At 34.7% G+C, this 21,705-nt stretch overlaps 1 protein-coding gene across 1 annotated transcript; it reads left to right on the top strand.

Annotated features, from left to right (window-relative positions):
- The first annotated feature begins 18,425 nt into the window (after positions 1-18,425).
- On the top strand, positions 18,426-21,418 carry LOC107873427 (elongation factor 1-alpha). Its single transcript, XM_047413505.1, has 3 exons — positions 18,426-18,659; positions 19,687-20,165; positions 20,244-21,418. The coding sequence occupies exons 2-3, from the start codon at positions 19,704-19,706 to the stop codon at positions 21,126-21,128; spliced, it is 1,347 nt and encodes a 448-aa protein (XP_047269461.1). The 5' UTR covers positions 18,426-18,659; positions 19,687-19,703; the 3' UTR covers positions 21,129-21,418.
- The last annotated feature ends 287 nt before the right edge of the window (positions 21,419-21,705 follow it).

Here is a 21,705-nt window from a genome sequence, read left to right as displayed (position 1 = left end):
AAGATTTTTAGTAATTATGTATCTCCCAAAAGATCAAGCAATGCCTCTATTTCTTCATAACTCTTAAATAAAATTTTTGATTAAGTTGTAGTATCTAACCAAGACTTAGAGTCTGGCCTCAATCCTTCAATAAAATTATGCCCAATAATCTCCTTGGGATGCTAGTAGTATAGGTAATCTCTCAAATATTTCATGTATCTCTTCCAATCTGGGGGAATGGATTTGGCATTTTTCTATGTAAACTCATAATCTAATCTCTGAGTTCTTTTATTCTTTTAGGTGAGAAGAACCTGTTTAGAAACTCTTCAAACAATGCATCCCTAAATATGATAAATTTTGTCGTTTCATTCTGCAACCATTGCTTGGCTTTCTCAATCAGTTAGAAATGAAATAGTGTAAACATACATATTAATCTTAAATATTTTGGTAGTGGAATTTGTCACTCAACTTAGTAAACTCTTGTAGGTTCTTATGTGGTTCTTTATATGATTTACTCTCATATTGACAAGTGTTCTGAACTAGCCACACCATTCCCTCTTTAAGCTTAAATTTCTAATGATATCTAGATTTAGAAGCTTATTGTTGATTTGGCCTCACAAAATTTAACATTGAAACATTGGTGTGGGAGAGATTAGACTATATCCCAATCCTCCATATCATTTGGAGCATTAGGATTGATTATATTATCATCTATATTTCTCAATCGTCTAATAGTATGTTCAAGCTCATGGTCAATTAGAATTAAGGAATTGCCTTTACTCTGGGTGTTTAGCATAAACTAACATATACACTAGAATAAACAAAAATAACAAAAAAGTGAAATCTGAATAATTCAATAAAAACTCAAAATAGTATTAATCTCAAATCAAATCCTTAGCAACATCAATAAAAACTTGTTACGCTATTGCACACGCAGGTGTACATTACGGTGCAAGTAACAAAGGATGTAAGTCTAGTTATCGTACCCATAGATATTTGACAAATCAAAGTTCTACTTTGAATTCTTATTTTAATTATTCAATAAGTGACAAGTAATTGAGAGGGTTTGAGTTTTAATAAGTTAAAAATTACAATTGTAGGTAAGCTGGAGAATTTATGCATTATGATCCAGTTGAGGAAAAATATGCAATCCAGTTGAGCTATCTCATCATACACCTAATTAATTTCTGGAGTTACTAGGTAAAAAATCATTTTTGCCGTATTGAGCTTTTTTCAAACAACTCTAAGCCTACTAGGCTATCCTTAAAGTCTCTATTTCCATCATCATTGATTAATAGTGAACTGCATGAAAATACCATCTATATCAACTAAGCTAGGTCATAGGGTATATTTCAATCCTCAGTGACAAATCAATTCTATTTCCCTCAAAGGTTTATGAACTAGCCCTATTTTCTCATTTTACACTTGGCATTTCCTTTTTTAAGTCCAACAAACAAGCCCTAGACATTATTTGTAAAGTGATCAAGAAAATAAATAACTGAAATCAAGAAGAAATAAATAACTCCATATATGGAAATTAAAATAGATTATATGATATTCAAGCTTCAACTCACATGTTCAATCACAATCCTAGAAATTAGAAGTTTAACTTCTCATGAATCTCTTTGGAAGAAGAGATCATTTCATTAATTAACAAGGTAGAAATTGAAAATAAAATAAAATAAATAAATGAGACCTTCTTCTTGAACTATTCCTTAACCTTTGGCTTCCCCAAGTCAGTTGATAATCATAAAAGATGTGGAAAGGAGGTATTTATAGAATTAGGAACCCTTAGAACTTTAAAAACTAATCCCAATTGGGTTAGGATAGATACCCGCTTGTGTCACTGCTCAAAAGTTTAGCAGTGGCACGAAGAATAATTCAAACTCTAGATTGTTGATAAAATTGGTGCGACTCACCTAAATCAAAGGGGTGGTGCGATCTAGGCTGCAAGAATCTTTAGAAATAGTGTGAAAATTGTTCCACTATCCCAAAGCAAGGCAGTGGCATGATCCTTCACCCCACTTAGCAATTTTCTACTCGATTGTGATGTTTTGCAACGTTGATTCTTTCTTGGTTACTTTTGATTCTTTCATGCTCTTTTTCTTCTTGTTTAAATTTAAATACCCCAATACACTCCTACATAAACAAAACACCAAGCACAAGTGTAAGTCACATTATTTAAGCTCAAGATGACACTAAAAAGAGAACAAATGCAAGACGAATTATAGTGAAATAACATAGTTTTAAGCCTCACATCAATAGGTTCTAACAATGACTCTAAATGGATAAAAGGGGATTAAGAAAATTTCATTGAATTGGATTTCATCGTTAGGTAGAGAGATGATAGTGAGTCAATTTTATAATTTACTTGACATTGTATGGTGAGAATTGTATATTTCATGTTTCATGTAAATATCTAAAACTTGCTCGGTGTGTGGAAAAAGTGAAACCACGTGTTGATTGTAGGATATGGTTTAGGATTTTTCTTGTTAACCTAATTTGTGGCTATATTTTTATCTATCCTTTAATTATCTATAGTAAGCCTTTTTGAGCATTTTTAGCCTATTTCTTAGATAGCTCCTTAATTAGCGCTTCTTTTTTTCTTTGATAACTGTTGTCTTTGGGTTAACTTTCGTACACCAACAACAAATATCAAGTAACTCTATGCACCAAGGCTAAAAGAAATGGAAAGAACCACCTAGTTTTTTTGTCTTTATTGGGATCTAACCTGAGACCTCAGGCTCTCAATCCACCTTATTGACCACTATGCCAAACCCTTAGGTACTTAGCTCTTTTCCTTTTTCGATCAATGTTGCATTAATTTAATCAAAAAAGATTTTGGTGCACTTTTAAGCTAAGACTTAAAACTAAAGGAAAAATAATGGTGAATAAATGAGAATTAGTGTGGAAAGAAAAGAAGAAAAGTAAAAAGGTGCCTAATATATAAAAGGATAGTCGTTGTTGTAGTAAGCTGAACAAGATAAAAAGTTTGAAAAAAATAAAGTTGAGAAAATGTTACTCCTTACTAATAATGTATGAAAAATAGGTGAGTTCTTAAAGAAAAGGAATGAAATATAAAAAGAAAGGAGTGGAAATTTGGATACATAAGGAAAAGGGCATAAAAGCATAAAGTAGAAGTCTTAAAATGCATAGGGAGAGTAGTCATTATTTTAACCAAATATTTCTGATTGGCCCCTTAGCCAATAATAAAACCTTTAAAAGACCTTGTGATCTCATAGTTGTATCGTTTTTGTCAATGGAGTATTACACTAAGGGCAATCATATGGTATATCTTGTATTCATGTGAATTATTTTGTAAGAGTGGGTGTTATTGTTTCATTATATGTCCCAAAGTTTGTGATATATTGTGAATATGTGAGGAGACATCTCTCTTGAAATGTGAGCTCACATAAGTGATGTAAACTTAGGTGATCTATTTGACTTCTTTTCTTGAGTATATGATTATTTGCCTTGTGTATTGAGTGAAGAGTCGGTTCTAGAGTTACATCATCTTGATAGAATTATCTTGTTTGAATTGTTCGAATGCCTTTTTATAAGAGTTACTTCCATGTTTAACATGTATTGGTAACTCTAGGTAAAATTAACCTATTGATGTTGCCTATTGAAGTGGAGTTTAAGCTAAAACTATTTAGTAGATGTCCGAAGATGAACAACGGTTAAAGTATGGGTGATGTGGATCTGAGATACATTATATTTCACTAATTTTTGCCTTTATTTATGCTTTATTTGTAGGATAATTTAGCTTGTTATTAGTGAATTATGCTTTATTTTTTTTTTCTATCACTTATATATGGTGCTTGTACAGTTTAGGAGAAAAGAGCTAAAAAGGAATTAAAGTGGAGCAAAAATGGAAGGATTTCTTAAAAAAATCCTCCAATTCAAAGCCAGAGAGTAGCGGAGCGAGTTCTAACACGAATAGGGATAAAACATATACTCCTTCTAAAATTTATACCCTAAAATTAAAATCTAGGGAAAGCAAATAGACCTTATAGAATGAGCTCCTAGGCAAGTTACAACACCTTGCACAATGAGCCATTAGTAACAAGGAAAAAATCCCCTTTGTGTAGTCCAACATAGATGGGGTTCTTAGATGTTTTAAAATATTATAAATATCCCATCCTTATACATTTTTTAGGGCAAAATTACTGTTGTTTGGAGAGTATTGTGAAGGTACAAAGCAAGATCAAAAGCCATATTATCTACGATTGCTTCTTTATTTCTTGTACATTCATACAATATAACTTTGTAATTTGATATTGAATAAAAAAGATCTCTCTTTCTAGGGTTATGGCCATTGTGAGACTATCATCATCTTTATATAAATTGTTATTACAAATTCTAATTATGTTTTATTCTCTTATTTTGTACTTACTATTCTGTTGCTTATCAAGTAATAGGATAAAAGAATAAATTCTCAAGGAAATCAAGAGACGGAGATTAGGAATTGAATCTGAGTTAAGGAGAGTATGATGCGTACATAGATAGATTTGTGTTTGTAATAGAAATGTACCTAGTTTTCCCTACTTGGCTCATATGCAAGAAGATAAATAAATAAATGTATTCAAATTAGTTTGACTGTCCTCACTTAACAATGTAATCAGAAGACTAATCAGGATAGGCGATTAGAAGATTCAAGAGCCCACGACCATAGTATCAATTCCTTGAGTCAACAATTTGGTATGTATCTTAAATAAGTTAACCAACAACATAAAGATATGACAAAATTATGCAAGTATCATATCCCTAGGGCTCAACTTTTCTAGGAACAACCTCTGCAATGTTTATTTTTCTATTACTTTCTTTCTTTGGTATAATTAGTAGCATAATCAACAATTATCCAAATATTGAGAATTGATAGCATAAGCAAATAATTTGAACTAGTTATATTTTAAGTCTCTGTGGGTTTGATATCTCGCTCTCTGAGTCACTTTATTAGCTTAATGACCGCATACACTTGTGTATACTTTATGAGGCAACATGATTTAAATTTCATAAAGTTGGTCTTAATGTTCACACCTTTCACGATAAATTATCTCATATGAGATAAACAAGTTACAATTCAATCTAAGGGCTACCATCACATGAGAACAGAGGTATTTTCACCATTATATTCTCTACAAAAACATGTCTTGTTAAGTAAATTAACTTTGATAGTCAGGCCATAACCAATTACTATAAACTCATCGGCATCTCCATTTATATCATTGAAATGTAAGGAATCCCCTTATATCATCTTTACCTTATGTGTTTTTCAGCCATTCAGTCAAACATGGTATTTGAATTGGCAATTTGTTTACATCCCTACCTAAATTTCTATGTAAATTTCTAGCAGTGAAATCAAATATTTAAGACATGGAGTACTCACTCTCATTCTTCAACATAGAATTAAGTAACTAAAAGATGTTTGTGATTATCACATCATATCTGTTGGTTGAAAAATGGGTCCTGCTTTATGTTGTAAATTTAATTCCTCAAGACATGGAACAATTGTGGGACATTTATTCTTGAAGTATTGAAAATGACCATTAAACTTCTTGAGACTATATGCTTTGGCACTATTATAGTTGACATGAAAGATAATCTCCACAATGGAAACTCTTTTAGATGTTTTCACCAAGGTGTCCCATGCATAGACCATAATGAACATGCTCATAAACTTTGATGATTCAATTAGCTATGCTCTTGTGACCATCAATATAATGTATAACTCAAATTATTGACTTTTATCGACTACCATCAACTTCACCTTCCTAAAGAACAATTCCAATGATGCATCATTCTTCTTGTCCATACAAAATATAGTTGGATATATGTGCTTCTTCATATATTTTATGATGAAAATCAACAACACACCATCATACTTTCTATGTAAGAATGTGTCATCGGTGTGATCTTTCTTATGTAGGAGTATCCTCAAATTAAAGCTTCATAATCTAAAAATAATGTACAAACCTCCCTTTCTTTATCAATGGTAATGATATTTATGGAACTAGGATTTAGAGTATAAATCATGTAGGAATAAGCAAGTAGGATAGAATAACCGTACTCCGGTGTCTCCCTAATTGTGTTCTTCATAATTTGACTGCTCTACCAACACTTTCAAGGCTTAACCTTAACAAAGTTTGAATTAAAGAAAAATCTAATAAAATCTAAAGAGAATAGATATTTGATTAGGACATTGCTCATAAATTCTAAAGAGGAAAGGGATCATAAGAAAGGTCTATCGAGAGAACAGAGATCAAGATGGATCAACCTAAACAAAGGTTGATTGTTGCTGGAGAAAAAGTTAATTGATTGGAGGTGCTGATATGTGGTTTACTAGTATTGATTGCTACTTGAAAATATGTAATTGACCTATAGTACATTTGATTTTTTTCATTTTGGACATATGATTTATTTTGAATTATATATACAAAAATATTTGTGTATCTATAACATTTTTATTGGAGTTAAGTTCAAATCTTTTGATTGTTAATTGATTCCAATCATCATATACTATCAGTCGATTATTAACAAGTGGTGTAGTAGATAATAAAACTTAATCTTGTTAATAGCCGATAAAGGTTCCAATGACCCAACCATAACATTTTAGCATCAAGGAAGCAAGTCATAATCACTACACTCAATATAAAATAGTAAGCATAAGTAAATTCATTCAACCTTAGCACAGTAGCAACAACCAAGCCACTACAAAAATATATAAAGACAGTCAAATAAATTATTTGTAATCCTCCATCACACACCATCAAAAATAAAAGAAATTATCTTGTCTACTTACATCCAAAACTATCATCAAGAAACAAAAAAACTAAATTGTTTTAAAATATGTCAACCACCAAATTAATATCATCACACTCACTATGATTCTCAACATTGAGATCTACAATAATAGATACTACATCAATCTCTTATTCTAGGATAACTTTTTTAGGGATATCTTATTCAAGAACGTCAACTAAATTTTTGAAAACTTGATCTATTATTTCAAGAACCTTCTCATGAGTTTTTACCTCAATATAAATAGCTGGCTCAAGTTCTTCTTCATTTTTCTTATCAACTAAATCGATTGATTTAAGATCACCTTCAACCTAATTAACTAGTTTGGAAGTCCTTCAAACTGATCAGGTGGTTTGGATCATCTTCTTTTGCCTTCTCAGGTTTAGCAGTTGTAATGAACTTATTCTTCATTACGTATAAGTCCTATATTTAAAATTTTATATCCAAATTCTTTTTGGTTTAGAAGTTACAAATTTTAGACTAGGCTAGTTTTGATTGATTTCAAAGTGAGGTGTGGCCTAGAAAAATTTAAAAATGATTTGGAGTGTGATAGTTGTATTTGTCTTGATTTCTATTTAGCTGAGATGATAAGAAACCCGTAAAAATTTATGGGATCAAATTTGAATAAGTAAAACTCTTAAAATCGATCTTAGCATAAAGGACATTGTTCAAAACCTCCCAAGTTTAAGGTGTGTTGTAAAAAGTGAGAATTTTTATCGAATAAGGACATTATGCTCCATCAAGTCCACTATACCAGTTAGCACACTGCTATAGCGACAAGCATCATAGAAGAGGAATTCCCGCTATAGCGGCTGTCAATGACTGTTGTAGCAATTGGTACCGCTGTAGCGGTGAAAATTTCTAATTTATTAAAATACTTCCAAAATAGTTTATTTTTTAAGACTCATTTTGGGAAAAAATGTAACACCCTAGATTTTGCCTCTAAAAATTCTGAGCTTTGAGCTTACTGCCCGGGTCACAACCTAGGTGAAGAGTCATGAAGACTCCTCACGAGTCTTAATGTGTCAATCGTATCCTGGCCATTAAGTGTCCCAGGTTTTCCTATATTTCTATTGAGGTTATGATTTGGACCTCATGATCCATAAAGTATGGTTACAAGTAGTGGTGAGGGACTCATGACCATACCAATATAGGTGCTCAATGTTTCTGTCCTGATCTCAAGTGGGATTCAATGAGTCGTAATATCTGGTCACGAGTCGTAGGGTGGTACTCATAACCTAAACAATAAAGGTGCCCTAAATCACTGTCTAGACCATAAGTAGTGGTGACGAGTTGTTAGGTGACCTTCGAGTCGTAAGGTTACTTGTGATGATTGGCAATATGTTTTCTTCTACAATTTAATAGCACTTTGGACATTTTTCTCTTTCCACAATTATAATCCACAACCTTAAAATCATTTGGGGACCTCATTATCATCCATAACACAACAAAATACAGCTCTCTTCTCTCAAATTTCTCAAAGAAAGAACAAGGCTAGGGTTTTTCTAGGTTGATCATCTAGGGCTCAGAGGTTGATTTTCCTCTATAATTCCTAATATTTTTAGGCATGGGTTGATTTGGGTTGAGGGCTTTGGAAGGATTGTTACTTGATTTGCACTCCAATGGGTTTAATGCAAAAGTTCATGTTTTATGTATATATTTTGAAACCTCTTGGGGTGCATGGGTATGGTGAATGGGATGGGGGTCGAGGTATTCCCCCAACATGATGATTTTGGTTAGGAATTTCATTTTGAAAATTGTGTCCTCTCAACTCACTTGCTAATTGGATTTGAAATATGGTTAATCCCATGATTTAGCTTACTTATCTAAACTATTATGTTACATAAATGGTTAAATGGATAAAAGGGTTTTGAAGGCCTTATTGTCCATGTTTTTTATCCTAAACTTGATTTAGTGAACAAGGGGGTTGTGCCACTTCCTCAAGTTTATAGAATTAGAATAGCATAATTGTAAATTTGCAAGTGTAATGGTATGATGATACCTGTGTTAATGCCTTAACAGATAATTCCTTGGTTAAATGGATGGTTTATGTGAAACTTGTTTAATTGGGCTTAATGGGGGTTGTGTAGCTCATCATGGTAGGTGGAGGTCTCGGGGGAACGGATATTAGAAACCATATTTGCCGACATGGGGGTATTTACGACTGTGTGTATTAGTTCACACTTATATATATTTTGGCACTACCTGGATCATCCTTGGATTTTCTTGGTTCATATGTCTAATACGCACTAGGACCCTTTCAATAGGGGGAGCCAAACCTATAGAGCTCATTGGTGCCCTTAGGATGGTTAGAGCTACACAGTCTAGGTTAATGGTTTTAAATCACATGCTAAACCTTGTTCCCTATCCCAACATCTTATATATATATACATATATGTAGGTATGCATGTATGTGAGCATGTACATAAAGTCTAGACTGGATATAGAATTAGCATTATTTTATCCTTATCTTGAGTTACATTCTAGTGCCCACCCAGTTAACCATCTCCGAATGTTGTATCCCCATGTGATGTAGGGAACAGAGAAACTTTTGCTTTCCCTGCACAGTGATAGGTTATTCTTGGATATATTGTGAGCCAGCTTTGAAGTGGTGATCTTCCATTCTTTAAAAGACCCTTATTTCATAATCTTGTTTCATTCATGTTTTAGACCATTCCTTTTGGACTCATCTTGGCTATGGTCGGGGGTATGTCCTAATTTAGTTTGTTCTTAGTTATTAGAGGCTTCATAGATTACTGTGTATTGGGATGGATGTTAAAGTTCTTAAATTTCTTTCTGAGTTAGTTGTTTAACTATCTTGTTAAATGTTTGGAACTCAGTTCTATCTTGTTATATGTTTGGAACTCAGCTCTATCTTGTTATATGTTTGAAACTCAGCTCTATCTTGCTATATATTCAAAATTTATATGCTATTAGTTACATTATGTTCTGGTTGGCTAGGGTAAATAGGGTAGTCTCTGATCCTTAATGGACTTGAGATACACATCATGGTTAGGCCCTGGTTTGGGTCGTGACCCAAAAAAGGGGCGATTTAGGATGAAACACGCTAGAATTTCTTTGTTTGGCTTCATTAAGGTAAGGAGTTCATCCATGTTAACTCGCATTTAATTATTAAGCCTTAAAATTGTTTATTCATGGAGTTCAGAGAGGGTTTTAGGGAAGATTTTTGTTAATTATTGGTGCAACGGGAAAGATTAAGGAATATGTTGATGAATTTTGATTATTAACATTTAATTTACCCTTGTATTCCTTTAGTTCAATAGCTTATCCATGAATTGATAGTTTTAAGTGAATTAGGATGGAAAAGTCCTAGAGGGTACAAAAATGATCATGAATTTGACCTTAGGAGTTGAGCGTGAGTTATAAATCCCGACATATTAGTCCATTTCTTTATTTATGTATTTATATGCATGTTCTAGATCATGAGCAAGCAGAAATTGCATGGAAGGGCAAAGCTCTAGCATAAAGAAGTTGTGCAAGCTTGGTTTGAGGTAGGTGATGGTATTGTAGTTCAGTTTAATTTGTACTATATGTCCATGCTAACTACTTTGTAGTATGGCTTATTAGTGCATGTTGTTTAGTGTGGTCTTAGCAAATAATTTATGATTGTCATATGATTTTGACCAACCTTACTTTCTAAATATTAAATGTTCGGTATTTAAAATGTTCTCATAAGTTTTTGATAGAACAAGGTTGGTAGACACCTGTATTTGGGGGTTTAATACATGGACGATAATTGTCCCTGTAGGTCATGGCTAGAGGGTAGTTGTATATCCCTTAGCGTGTATGTATGAAGGTTATGTGAGTTTGACCATTTTATGAGTGAAATGAGGAGATATATTGTCATGACCTGATCCTGGGCCTAATCGTGATGGGTATTTTTAGCCCATCATGAGCTGGAGATCGCACCCTTAGCCTAACATCCAGAGCACAATAAAGATAAACAATGAAAGACAACCATAGATAGAAATGAATATAGATAAGACAAAGATAGTCTAATGTCATGACTCGAGATTACCCCCTAGTCGTAACACAGTACTTAGAGTCACAAGTGACCACAAGCAAACCTATGGTTTGGTACCTTGTAACTCTTTGATACTACCCTATGGATGTCATACGGTGCTTTGAACAACAAGTGATCCTAAGCTAACTCATGATACTGGCATAACTTGTGAGCAATGAAATAAAATGCATAAAATGGGAAATAATAAGTGAAAGAGATGTCATTAGCTGAACTTGTTCAAAACGAAACTATCTTAAAACATTTACATCACTGGATTATACAAAAGAAAGTTGAAACTAAATACATCAATTCTGATTGACTGTCTATGAATCCTCTACTAATACTGACTATAGGCAGTCGGGATACGACCCCCAACTACCCCTAATCAATACAACTGAATAAAACATATGATACTGGAACTGTAGTTGACTTGAGTCCTCGAATCAAAAGAACTCATCACCAGCTGGATGGAAGCTAATTGTTTATTATAAAGTATGGGCTACAACAGGTACCTACATCATGAAGGGATGTAGCCACAAAACATATATGTGGTCAGTACATTGGAATGTACTGAGTATGTCAGGGTGAATGCAATAAGTAAAACTCAAGCTGAACATACTTTTGAATCATACATGCTGAGTGTAAAAGGATTCACCTTGATCATGAATAAAAACTGAAGCTGAAATATCATAAAACATGAATAATAAAGCATAATTAGATAAACTTAGTGAGTCATTATACTTTGTTTCTAAAATCTTTACTTTTATTTCTTTGTGTGAGATTCGTCTAACCGACATAAACCATGTGAGCTACAATAGAGTCCAACGCCTTACCCACTTAGGGAGAGTTGTCCTATCCTTGCCATTGCAATAGAACATTAACTTAAGTGATCACTGAACTTCATCCATATTGAAAAAAAGCTTAACCTACGAAGGTTTGTAGTATCTAGGAATTTTGAATACACTCATCCACATTCTTTTCTCGGTGCTAAATACTACTCCCAAAATATTTATATGCTCATACTTTAAGAAATCCACCTTAAAATAGCATAAGGGTTTATGGAATAAAAACTAGTTATGCTTCTTTTCACTTTTAAATCATAATCAAGATGAACAGTTGTGGATTTCATATCTTATCTTAGGATCAAAAGATCAATCCTTGCTTAAAATTGTGTCATAAAACTTATAAATGAAGCTTAAGAGCATAATCTTCTTGTAAACTCAATACTTTTATTTAGAACTTAGAATTTATGCTTCAATTCATAGAAACTCATAACAAAACTTTATGCTCTCTAATCACCTTGAAATCTTTCAACAATCCTAGTCAAAATAATGAAATTTAAAATCACAATGTGAATCTTATGAGTCAAAACATGAATATATGCAATGCTTGATGTAGTTAAGGCTTTCATTCTCATGGTAGTTTTATAATTCAAAAGTATGGCTATTAATGTATGAACCCTAATTCAAAATAAATAAATTAAATCCTAAAATCATACACTTTAGGCACAAGGATGAAAGAATTAACCTTGTTCAAAAACCCCACATACCTGAGTTTCTTGATTTCTTGAAGAAAAACTTAAATTTGGATCCTTAAAAGTTGAACTTTAGCAAGAAACCCTAATTTCTTTTCTCTTGAGGGTGGAGAGGAAAATAAGCATTAAAACTAACAAACTCATGAATACATGCGTTTATAGGGTTATTTAAGTTATGGGGAGAGGGTTTGAGGTGAGGAAAATACCAAAATACCCCTAAGAAAACTTTAAAAAATCATAGGAATTTTCATTTGATGACTTAGTTAATAGGTTGTCAACTAGTTGATGGCTTATCAACTTATTCATCAACCTCTAGCTGGTCTTGGACACTTTCTAGTTAAGGTTAATGACTTAGTTGATAGCTTATCAACTAGTTGATGGCTTATCAACTAGTTGATGGTTTATCAACTTAGTCATCACCCTCTAGCTGGATTTTGATTAAGGCTGACAACAAGGTTGATAAATCATCACTTTGTTGATAACTTATCACTCAAGTCATTACCTTGTTGACAGACAGACTCTCCAAAGTAAATGAGCATAACTTCCTACTCCGATATCGGATTAAGGTGAGATCAGATGTATTGGAAAGAAGACCCGAAGATCTTTTATTTGATATATACTAGGAAATACACTCGTTTAAAGTTGACTCTTGTAGAATTGGATACTAAAACTCAATTGATACAAGTGGTCTCAACTCGACTTTGTTTTAAGTGTTTCATATGACCATGATTCACATCGAAAACACTTTATAGACAAGGTCATTCATCATGACACTTATTTGGTCAAGGAAATTATTAGTTTTGGGTCAATACACGTAAGATCGATGGTTCAAATTCTAGCCTAAAAATGTGAGGTATTACATACCTTCTGTGAGCATGGAAGATAATAGTAACATAATATGATATGCGAAAGTTAAATTGGGGCAAAATAATAAGGTATAATACATAAACAATTACTCAATATATCTGAACATCTAATAAAAACAAAAATCAAGTCTGACTATCTGAAAGCCTCTAAAATAGGGAGTTAATGGGACAAATCCCTAACAACCTCCGACTAGTAGTAATAAAAGAAGTAATGAAAGTAACTATAGATAATTTTCCCTCGTAGGATGAGGACTCACCACAACTATTGTTGAGTGATACAGGAATGGACTACGTGCGATCTGGGAATTGAGCATCCAAACCTATATTGTGATATCAATATAGTGCAAAAGAGAGTATGTTGTCAGTACTTTAAATGTTCTAGTATACAAGATAAGTACTATCTGATGTGTATATATATAGTTATACTAAACATGAATACAGGGACATATAAATCGAATGAAAAATCAAGTAGAGCATGTACTGAAATAATCTATAAAGCTGATTAACTGGATAATTGATAGACTGGAAACTTAGTCATGAAAGACTAAACTGGTATAACTTGAATACTAAACTAAGACTGTGGGAGCTAACTACTACCGACATACCCCAATCTGAACGAAACTGGGCTCCAACTAGTAATCTTAATTAGATGGATGTTAGTACTTTGCTAAGGGTACCAATACTGGCTGGCGTGGATTCACTAATAATATGTCTCAAAGGATGAGGATTCCATGCCTCTAATGATGGGGGACCCTGGAAAATATACGATGGTGCCATAGGTCTGGAATTTAGGGACCGCTACTAACAACTCATGTCTAACTGATGGGGGAGCCGCCATCACTGTGTTCACTCAGTGCTAAGTTTTACTCCCAACTAAATGACACTAGTATTGTTATTCATTTCATATGATCTGATATTAATTAGTGCTCATTATGATGATATTCTAAATTTTGATGATACAAGAATAATATGAATGATTGAAACATGAAAATGGTAACACGCATGATTTTTGTAAGTATTGGGTGTTCATAACCTGGCAGCATAAACTAATGTAAACTAATCTTAGCAAATATTGAAAAATCCATGGCATGGGAAAATAATGAATAACATCCCATATTTTAAAAACTAGTCATGATATAGACATTTGCATTATCAAATATATGGAAACATAATCATCATGAGGAAATATCTATTCATGGTTTAGAATCGAACAATTGAGAGGAGATTCATAAAATTCATGGTTAACTTAGAACCCTATAAAAGAGAAAAGAGTTTTACACTTGAAAGTTTAGAGGGTTCTAGGGACTCAATGGGTGGAAAGGACCTAGTGATGAATATCCCACATACCTGAAGTAGAAGCCTTGAAGAAATGTTCTTGAAAATTAGACTTGCTTGAAGAACCCTGGTTGTTTCTTGGTAGAAGATAAAACTGCCTCTCTTTGGTTCCTCTGAGTTAAATTATGATAACTGATAGAATTAGGGTTTTGGATCTTTTATACCCCCCTCCTTAGAAAAACCTAAATGACATGGGTTAAGCTTTAGAAGGAGTGGGAAAAGACCTAAAAGTTCCTGGAAAAACCCTTTTATTTTCACAATCACAAAGGGAAGCCCATATTAAAAATCCTTAACAACCTAATGCTTTCATTAATTACCTATGCGTTTCTAGCATAATGAAACCCCATCAACACTCTTTTCCTACTTCAAGCATACCACAAGTCATTTTAACTAATAACTCCTTCTCTACCATCCACCAGGAAATCTACACCATGCTCACTACCCCTTAGTTAACACCTAAAGGCATATCATCTCAATCAAAATTCAATAGCATACATAGATCCATCTATATAATTTTAGCCAATTGTTATCCCTAATTTTATTGTCACTAAACATCTCCTACATTTGTAATGCCCCGCAAAATCCTCTTTCAGTCTGAGCCTTAGAGCGTATTTGGTAAAGCAATAATTCGAGTCAAAATGTTTTGAAAATATCCTCCCAAGTATGAAATACTTTGAATCATGTTGTATTTCTCTAATTTCAACTTATTTTCATGTATAGCATTGAATAATCTTTTCATCGATACCAATTTTATCAAAATCCGACACCGGAAGAGAGATTTATGACCGTTTTACTAAACGGTATCGAAATCGCCTAGGTTTGACGATCGACCTGGTGGACTGTTAGGTCCTTGTGGACCGTAAATTGTCCCGTCAAGCAATGGCAGTGACCCCTATTTTTGGTCATCATATGACGACCAAAGTGGTGGACCATCAAAAAGTTAACGGACCATCAAGGGGTCCATCAGGTCAAAATAGAATGGCCCATTCCTGACCCTCGAGTGACAGACGATCTGGTGGACCATCAAATTCCTGACGGACCATCACTTTGACTATTACGTCGAGGCAGAAAGTCCCAGTTTTGGCACTCAAGTGACGGATAACATGGTGGACCATCAGTCCCTCTGACGGACCGTCAGATCGACCGTCACAGACCCCGATCAGTAGTTTTCAACTTTTTTTCTTTAAATGGCATTTTGGTCTTTTCCACTCTTTCCCCAACCTCTATAAATATCCCCTCAAGGTTTGAGGTCCTCATTTTATTTTCTCTCTTCTTCTACTCCAAAAATAAAAAAAATTAGGGTTTCCAAATCAAGATCCCCTCTTCTTTCTTCAAGCAAATTAAGAGACAATCAAGAGCAAAAATCAAGAATTCTTCCAAAGATTTTCAAAAAAGAGTTTCCCCAAGGTATGTATATGTTGATTCTTGGGTCCCTTTCATCCAAGAAGCTCAATAACCCTTTTTAAAACTAAAAGATTTTTATGTTTATGAGTTGTTAATGATTTGTATGAGTTGAAATGGATGTTTAATGTGTTGATGAGTTTTGATTTATTTTTGCCTATAAAATTTATGAGTTGTGATCCTAGTATGTGGAATTCATGTGATGTTTGTGATAGACCCTCTTGAAGTTGTTTTTTCATGTGATATTTTCATGACTTTTGGGTGTAGAAATGGTTGAATAAGTGAAGAACGTTCCCCATAGGTTTGATAAAGAGCTCAGATGAAGCATAAGGGTCACTATAGTATGTTGAATAGGAAACCCCAAATTGTGAGCTAGTTCATGCATACCTTAGTGAGTGAAACGTGCCAAAATAGCATGAAATCCCCAAGTAGGTGTAAAATCGGTCGTATCTAATGGGTGTTGAAAGACCCTAGTAAACAATTCGAGATATGATGGTTGTAAATTCCCCAATTTTGTGCTCTTTGATATATCCTAGGCTTTTAATACATTTCAAGTGGTTAGCAAGTAAATAGTGATGTGTTAGTATGAAGTTTCCCCCAAATCAAGTGATATCCAAATACATAACAAGACCGATATAAGTATGAAGTACTTGATGTAAGATCTCATTGAATAGGGCATAATCTAATAACATGTCTTCCCTAGGCTAGTATATGATAGTGAACTGATGTTGATGATCCTTAAAGGTTTGGAGTGACCCTTTGGTGGTTGTGATAATGAATAAAGGTCTATGTTTCCTAAATGCTTAATGCGATGTCCTAAGGATCTTGGAAGGGAAAGTATGTTATGATGCCCAACTACTTGAAGTGATTATTTAATGATTGTGATAATACATGAATGATTGTAATGATGAATAAATGCTTGTAATGATGAATAAATGATGGTAGTAATGAATGGATGACCGTGACGATGCATGAATGATTTGTGATGAAGAATGATTATGTCTTACTTTTATGTTGTCGAGTCCTGGGGGTATTTATACCCGAAAATAGAGCTGTTGTCTAGAGCCCGTGTCAGTTTCTCAATAATTACAATCGAGCCATGATTCTCAGAACTCAGTGAACTATAGAACTCTGTATCCTTAGACAAGTGCGAAACTTAATAAAGCTCGGTAACTCAGTTATCTCTATAATCTTTGTATTGCTAGTAATCTAGCCTCAGACCTGTAATCAGCTTAATAAAGCTCGGTAATCTCAGTTATCTCTGTAATCTCTGTATCGCTAGTAATCTAGCCTCAGACCTGTAATTAGCTCAGTTCTAATAGTATTCAAGTCATTTAATCCTAATCTCAGAAGCGATTCAAGTAATCTATTCAAGCTCTGTATCATCAGTCAGATACTATGATTTGATATTTTTCTATCAAATACGGAACCAAGTGATCTCAGCGTAACTCAGTCAGAACTTTTGATTAATATGAACAGTGTCAGATTCAGTTCAACCAGTGTTCAGTTGAGAATTCAGTTCTGAGTCTTTCAACTGGGAGTAAAAACTAGCACCGAGTGAGCTCAAGGATGGGATCTCACCTACTAGTAGAGGGTGTGATTCTTAGAAGCAATCCTTGTGCTCCAGAACTACGTAGTCAGCGTAGGTTGAGACATCACACCTTCAGTCCATACACCACATACAAAATTCAGCATCTCCATGAATGATGGATTACCCCTAATTACATATCTAATTAAAGCATGTTCCCATTTACTACATTGAGCCATGACATCATCTGGATTTAATTTCACAACCTTAATTCCATTACTAATTTCAGGGGAGTAGAAGTTAATTTACATACCTTTTTGGACATTACAACTCCCACGTACCACATCCACCATTGTAGGGGGTCCTTCAGTTTCACCAATAGAAAATGAGAGTTTTTTCGTCGCCTTCGCCGCTTCAAGCTCCACCTTTTCTGCTTTGCTAATTGGAATTGCAGTTTTAGTCGGAGCTTGCAACGTCGTCTTCGTTGGCCCTTGTTGTAATTTTTCCAGTCTCCAGGATGAATTGGCTTAATTGGACAGTCGATTGCATCTGGGTAATCCCTATTTCAGGTGTAAACATACGGGAGCTAGTCTCCTCATTCACCAGTGTCTTCAGATCAGTGAGCACAGGTCATTTTCGTCGAGCCATGGTCAAAGCGTACGTTAGTCAAACCCTACGTAACGTGAGCCTTTAGAGCTCTTCAGTAATGCGCGCCTCTATTCTAGTATATCCCATTTTGATTGGTCATTTACATTTATATTTTATATCACATAAAGTTAATTGCGTACAATTGATATAAATACAATCAGTTGAATTTTACTATATTTGTATTTTATATTAATTACAATCAGTTGATACATTGACTACAGATAATAATTTTCAAAAAGTGTGGCTAGTGCGTGCCCAGTATCTTAAAAGTGTGGCTATTTATGAAAGTTTGCCTTTTTTACGCCATGTATCTTAGTGTCTATTTCTGAAAATTTGCCTTTAAAAATGAAAAAGAGAAAAATGCGAGGGAGGGGCATTTACGTATATAAAGAGAGCTAAGAACAGCACATAGAGAACCCTAATTCTCTTCGTGGAGACTATAAAAAGCCCATTATCCTTCCAACATTAGCACTTCCTCACTTTTTCTGTGATTCCCTTCTCTCTGAGCCGCCGCAAAGTGACCTAATTCCTCTTCTCTCTAAGGTTACATCTATGCAACTTCTCTATCTTTTCTTATCAGTTACTGTTATTTTGTAATCAATTTATTTTTTGTTTGATCTGTGGTGGTTCTGTCAGTAGATCTGTAAACCAATTATTATAGATATTTTCTTTAATCGGCTAGATGAACATTCTGTAAGATCATACATATTGAAGCTAACATTCAGAAGACATGTGTACGGTTTATTGTGATCTAGTTTGAGTTGTATCCATTTCTTATACAACCGAACTCTATGTTGAGCTTGAATATGACCATTTCTATCTTTCGATTGATATAGATGTGTATCCATAAATACAGATCTGTAAATGTTTGTAATCAATTTTTCATAATCTGTCAATGTTCAAAGATTTGTATTATTTAAGCCGAGTGAGCTGAGGTTAACTGTAGGTATTTTCACTCTTAAAATGCTTTGACATGATTCTGTTTTTATTCAATTTTTGCATTGTTCCAGCAATTAAATCCTTTTTCTATAGAGTAATTTAGTCCTAAAATGTGTTGTATTCTCTAATTTCACCACTGCAATTGCTACCTTTTGCGCTCACTTTTATATCCTTTCTGTAGATAAAGTTTTTGAGATCTTCACCAAGAGTAAAAGCTATAGCTGCTTACATTTTTGAAACCCTAAGTAATGAACATATGCAATGCTTACTCAAAAAATAAATGGTAAGCACCCCGCACTTCCAACCCAGGGTTGTGAGTTTGAGTTACCAAGGGAGCAAAAAGGGTGGGAGCTCAGAAGGAGGGGTAAAAAAGTATTTTAGAAAGTTAATTATTTATATTTTACTTCAATATTGTCTTCCACATAATGAGTAGTTGTATATATAGAGAAAACATAGTTTTGAATTAGTTGTAAATGGGAAAGGCTAGTTCATTATTTTTGTTTTATATCACCTGTTATTGAAGAATCATTTGGTTAAGCTATGGAAGGTTAATTTTTCAGTTCTTAATGCTGAATTTAGAAATGTTTACATGCCTTTTGAAATGCGTTTATCTGTGTTGTATAAATTACAGTCTTTTAGTCCCTCAAGATGGGTAAGGAAAAGATTCACATCAGCATTGTGGTCATTGGTCACGTCGACTCTGGAAAGTCAACTACCACTGGTCACTTGATCTACAAGCTTGGTGGTATTGACAAGCGTGTTATTGAGAGGTTCGAGAAGGAAGCTGCTGAAATGAACAAGAGGTCATTCAAGTATGCCTGGGTGCTCGACAAGCTTAAGGCTGAACGTGAGCGTGGTATCACCATTGATATTGCTTTATGGAAGTTTGAGACCACTAAGTACTACTGCACTGTGATTGATGCCCCTGGACACAGGGACTTTATCAAGAACATGATCACTGGTACCTCACAGGCTGACTGTGCTGTCCTTATTATCGACTCCACCACTGGTGGTTTTGAAGCTGGTATCTCGAAAGATGGTCAGACCCGTGAACATGCATTGCTTGCTTTCACCCTTGGTGTCAAGCAAATGATTTGCTGCTGCAACAAGGTTTGCTTTTATTGATTGACAAATAATTGTTATATTTTAAGCAGTATATGTCATGCTAATTCTGTTACTATCGCGCAGATGGATGCAACCACCCCCAAGTACTCCAAGGCTAGGTATGATGAAATCGTGAAGGAAGTGTCTTCCTACCTCAAGAAGGTCGGTTACAACCCTGACAAGATCCCCTTCGTCCCCATCTCTGGTTTTGAAGGTGATAATATGATTGAGAGGTCTACCAACCTCGACTGGTACAAGGGCCCAACCCTCCTTGAGGCTCTCGACCAGATTAATGAGCCCAAGAGGCCATCAGACAAACCCCTCCGTCTTCCACTTCAGGACGTTTACAAGATTGGTGGTATTGGAACTGTCCCTGTTGGCCGTGTAGAGACTGGTGTGATCAAGCCTGGTATGGTTGTGACCTTTGGCCCTTCTGGTTTGACAACTGAAGTTAAGTCCGTAGAGATGCACCACGAAGCTCTCCAAGAGGCACTCCCTGGTGACAATGTTGGGTTCAATGTTAAGAATGTTGCTGTTAAGGATCTTAAGCGTGGTTACGTTGCCTCAAACTCCAAGGATGACCCGGCTAAGGGGGCTGCCAGCTTCACTGCCCAGGTCATCATCATGAACCATCCTGGCCAGATTGGAAATGGATACGCACCAGTGCTCGACTGCCACACTTCCCACATTGCTGTCAAGTTTGCTGAGATATTGACCAAGATTGATAGGCGTTCGGGTAAGGAACTCGAGAAGGAGCCCAAGTTCTTGAAGAATGGTGATGCTGGTATGGTTAAGATGATTCCCACCAAGCCTATGGTGGTTGAAACCTTTGCTGAATATCCACCATTGGGTCGTTTTGCTGTTAGAGACATGAGGCAAACTGTTGCTGTTGGTGTTGTCAAGAATGTTGACAAGAAGGACCCAACTGGTGCCAAGGTCACAAAGGCTGCCCAGAAGAAGGGAAAGTGAACAGTGCATTATAATGCTAGTGTTTCCAATGCTATCTTTTATCGTCAAGTGTGCTATCTAGACGTTTTATTTAATTATGTTATAGTTTGGTCTTTGATTTGCTTATTAGGTTCTAGTTCTCTGCCTTGTATGTCAGGTAACCATTCTCAGAACTGGGTACTTGATAGGCGGTGGCGAGCATATTTCGAGTCTCTTTTCATTTTCTGTTGAGGTGCCATGATGGCTTTGTATTTTTGCTATTAATGTTAACTGAATTGCTTAATTTGGACGTTAAACTTTTTCTGCCTGAAGTTTCCATTTTCCATTTTCGAACTTTTAATTATTCCTTAAAAGGTTCCGTTTTAGGATTACTTGTGGTTGTTCCTCTTACAATCTTTGATAGGGTTATCCAAGAATTATAGTTGTCGTATTCAAATGTCCATCGGAAGGGGAAATCTTTTATTACCTTAGGTGATTGCCTTGGTAGTCTGAAGAAGTGAAACTGGTGTGAAATTTGAGCTTTACAGTGCAACGGGAATATCAGCTGCCCAAGTGGAGAGTATTGCTGATTTTTGAATTAGCATACTCAATGAAATAT

This window comes from Capsicum annuum, chromosome 6 (assembly GCF_002878395.1).
Source record: "Capsicum annuum cultivar UCD-10X-F1 chromosome 6, UCD10Xv1.1, whole genome shotgun sequence".
Taxonomy (NCBI): Eukaryota; Viridiplantae; Streptophyta; class Magnoliopsida; order Solanales; family Solanaceae; genus Capsicum; species Capsicum annuum.
Note: the sequence above shows the minus strand (reverse complement) of the source record. Positions and strands in the feature narration are given on the sequence as shown.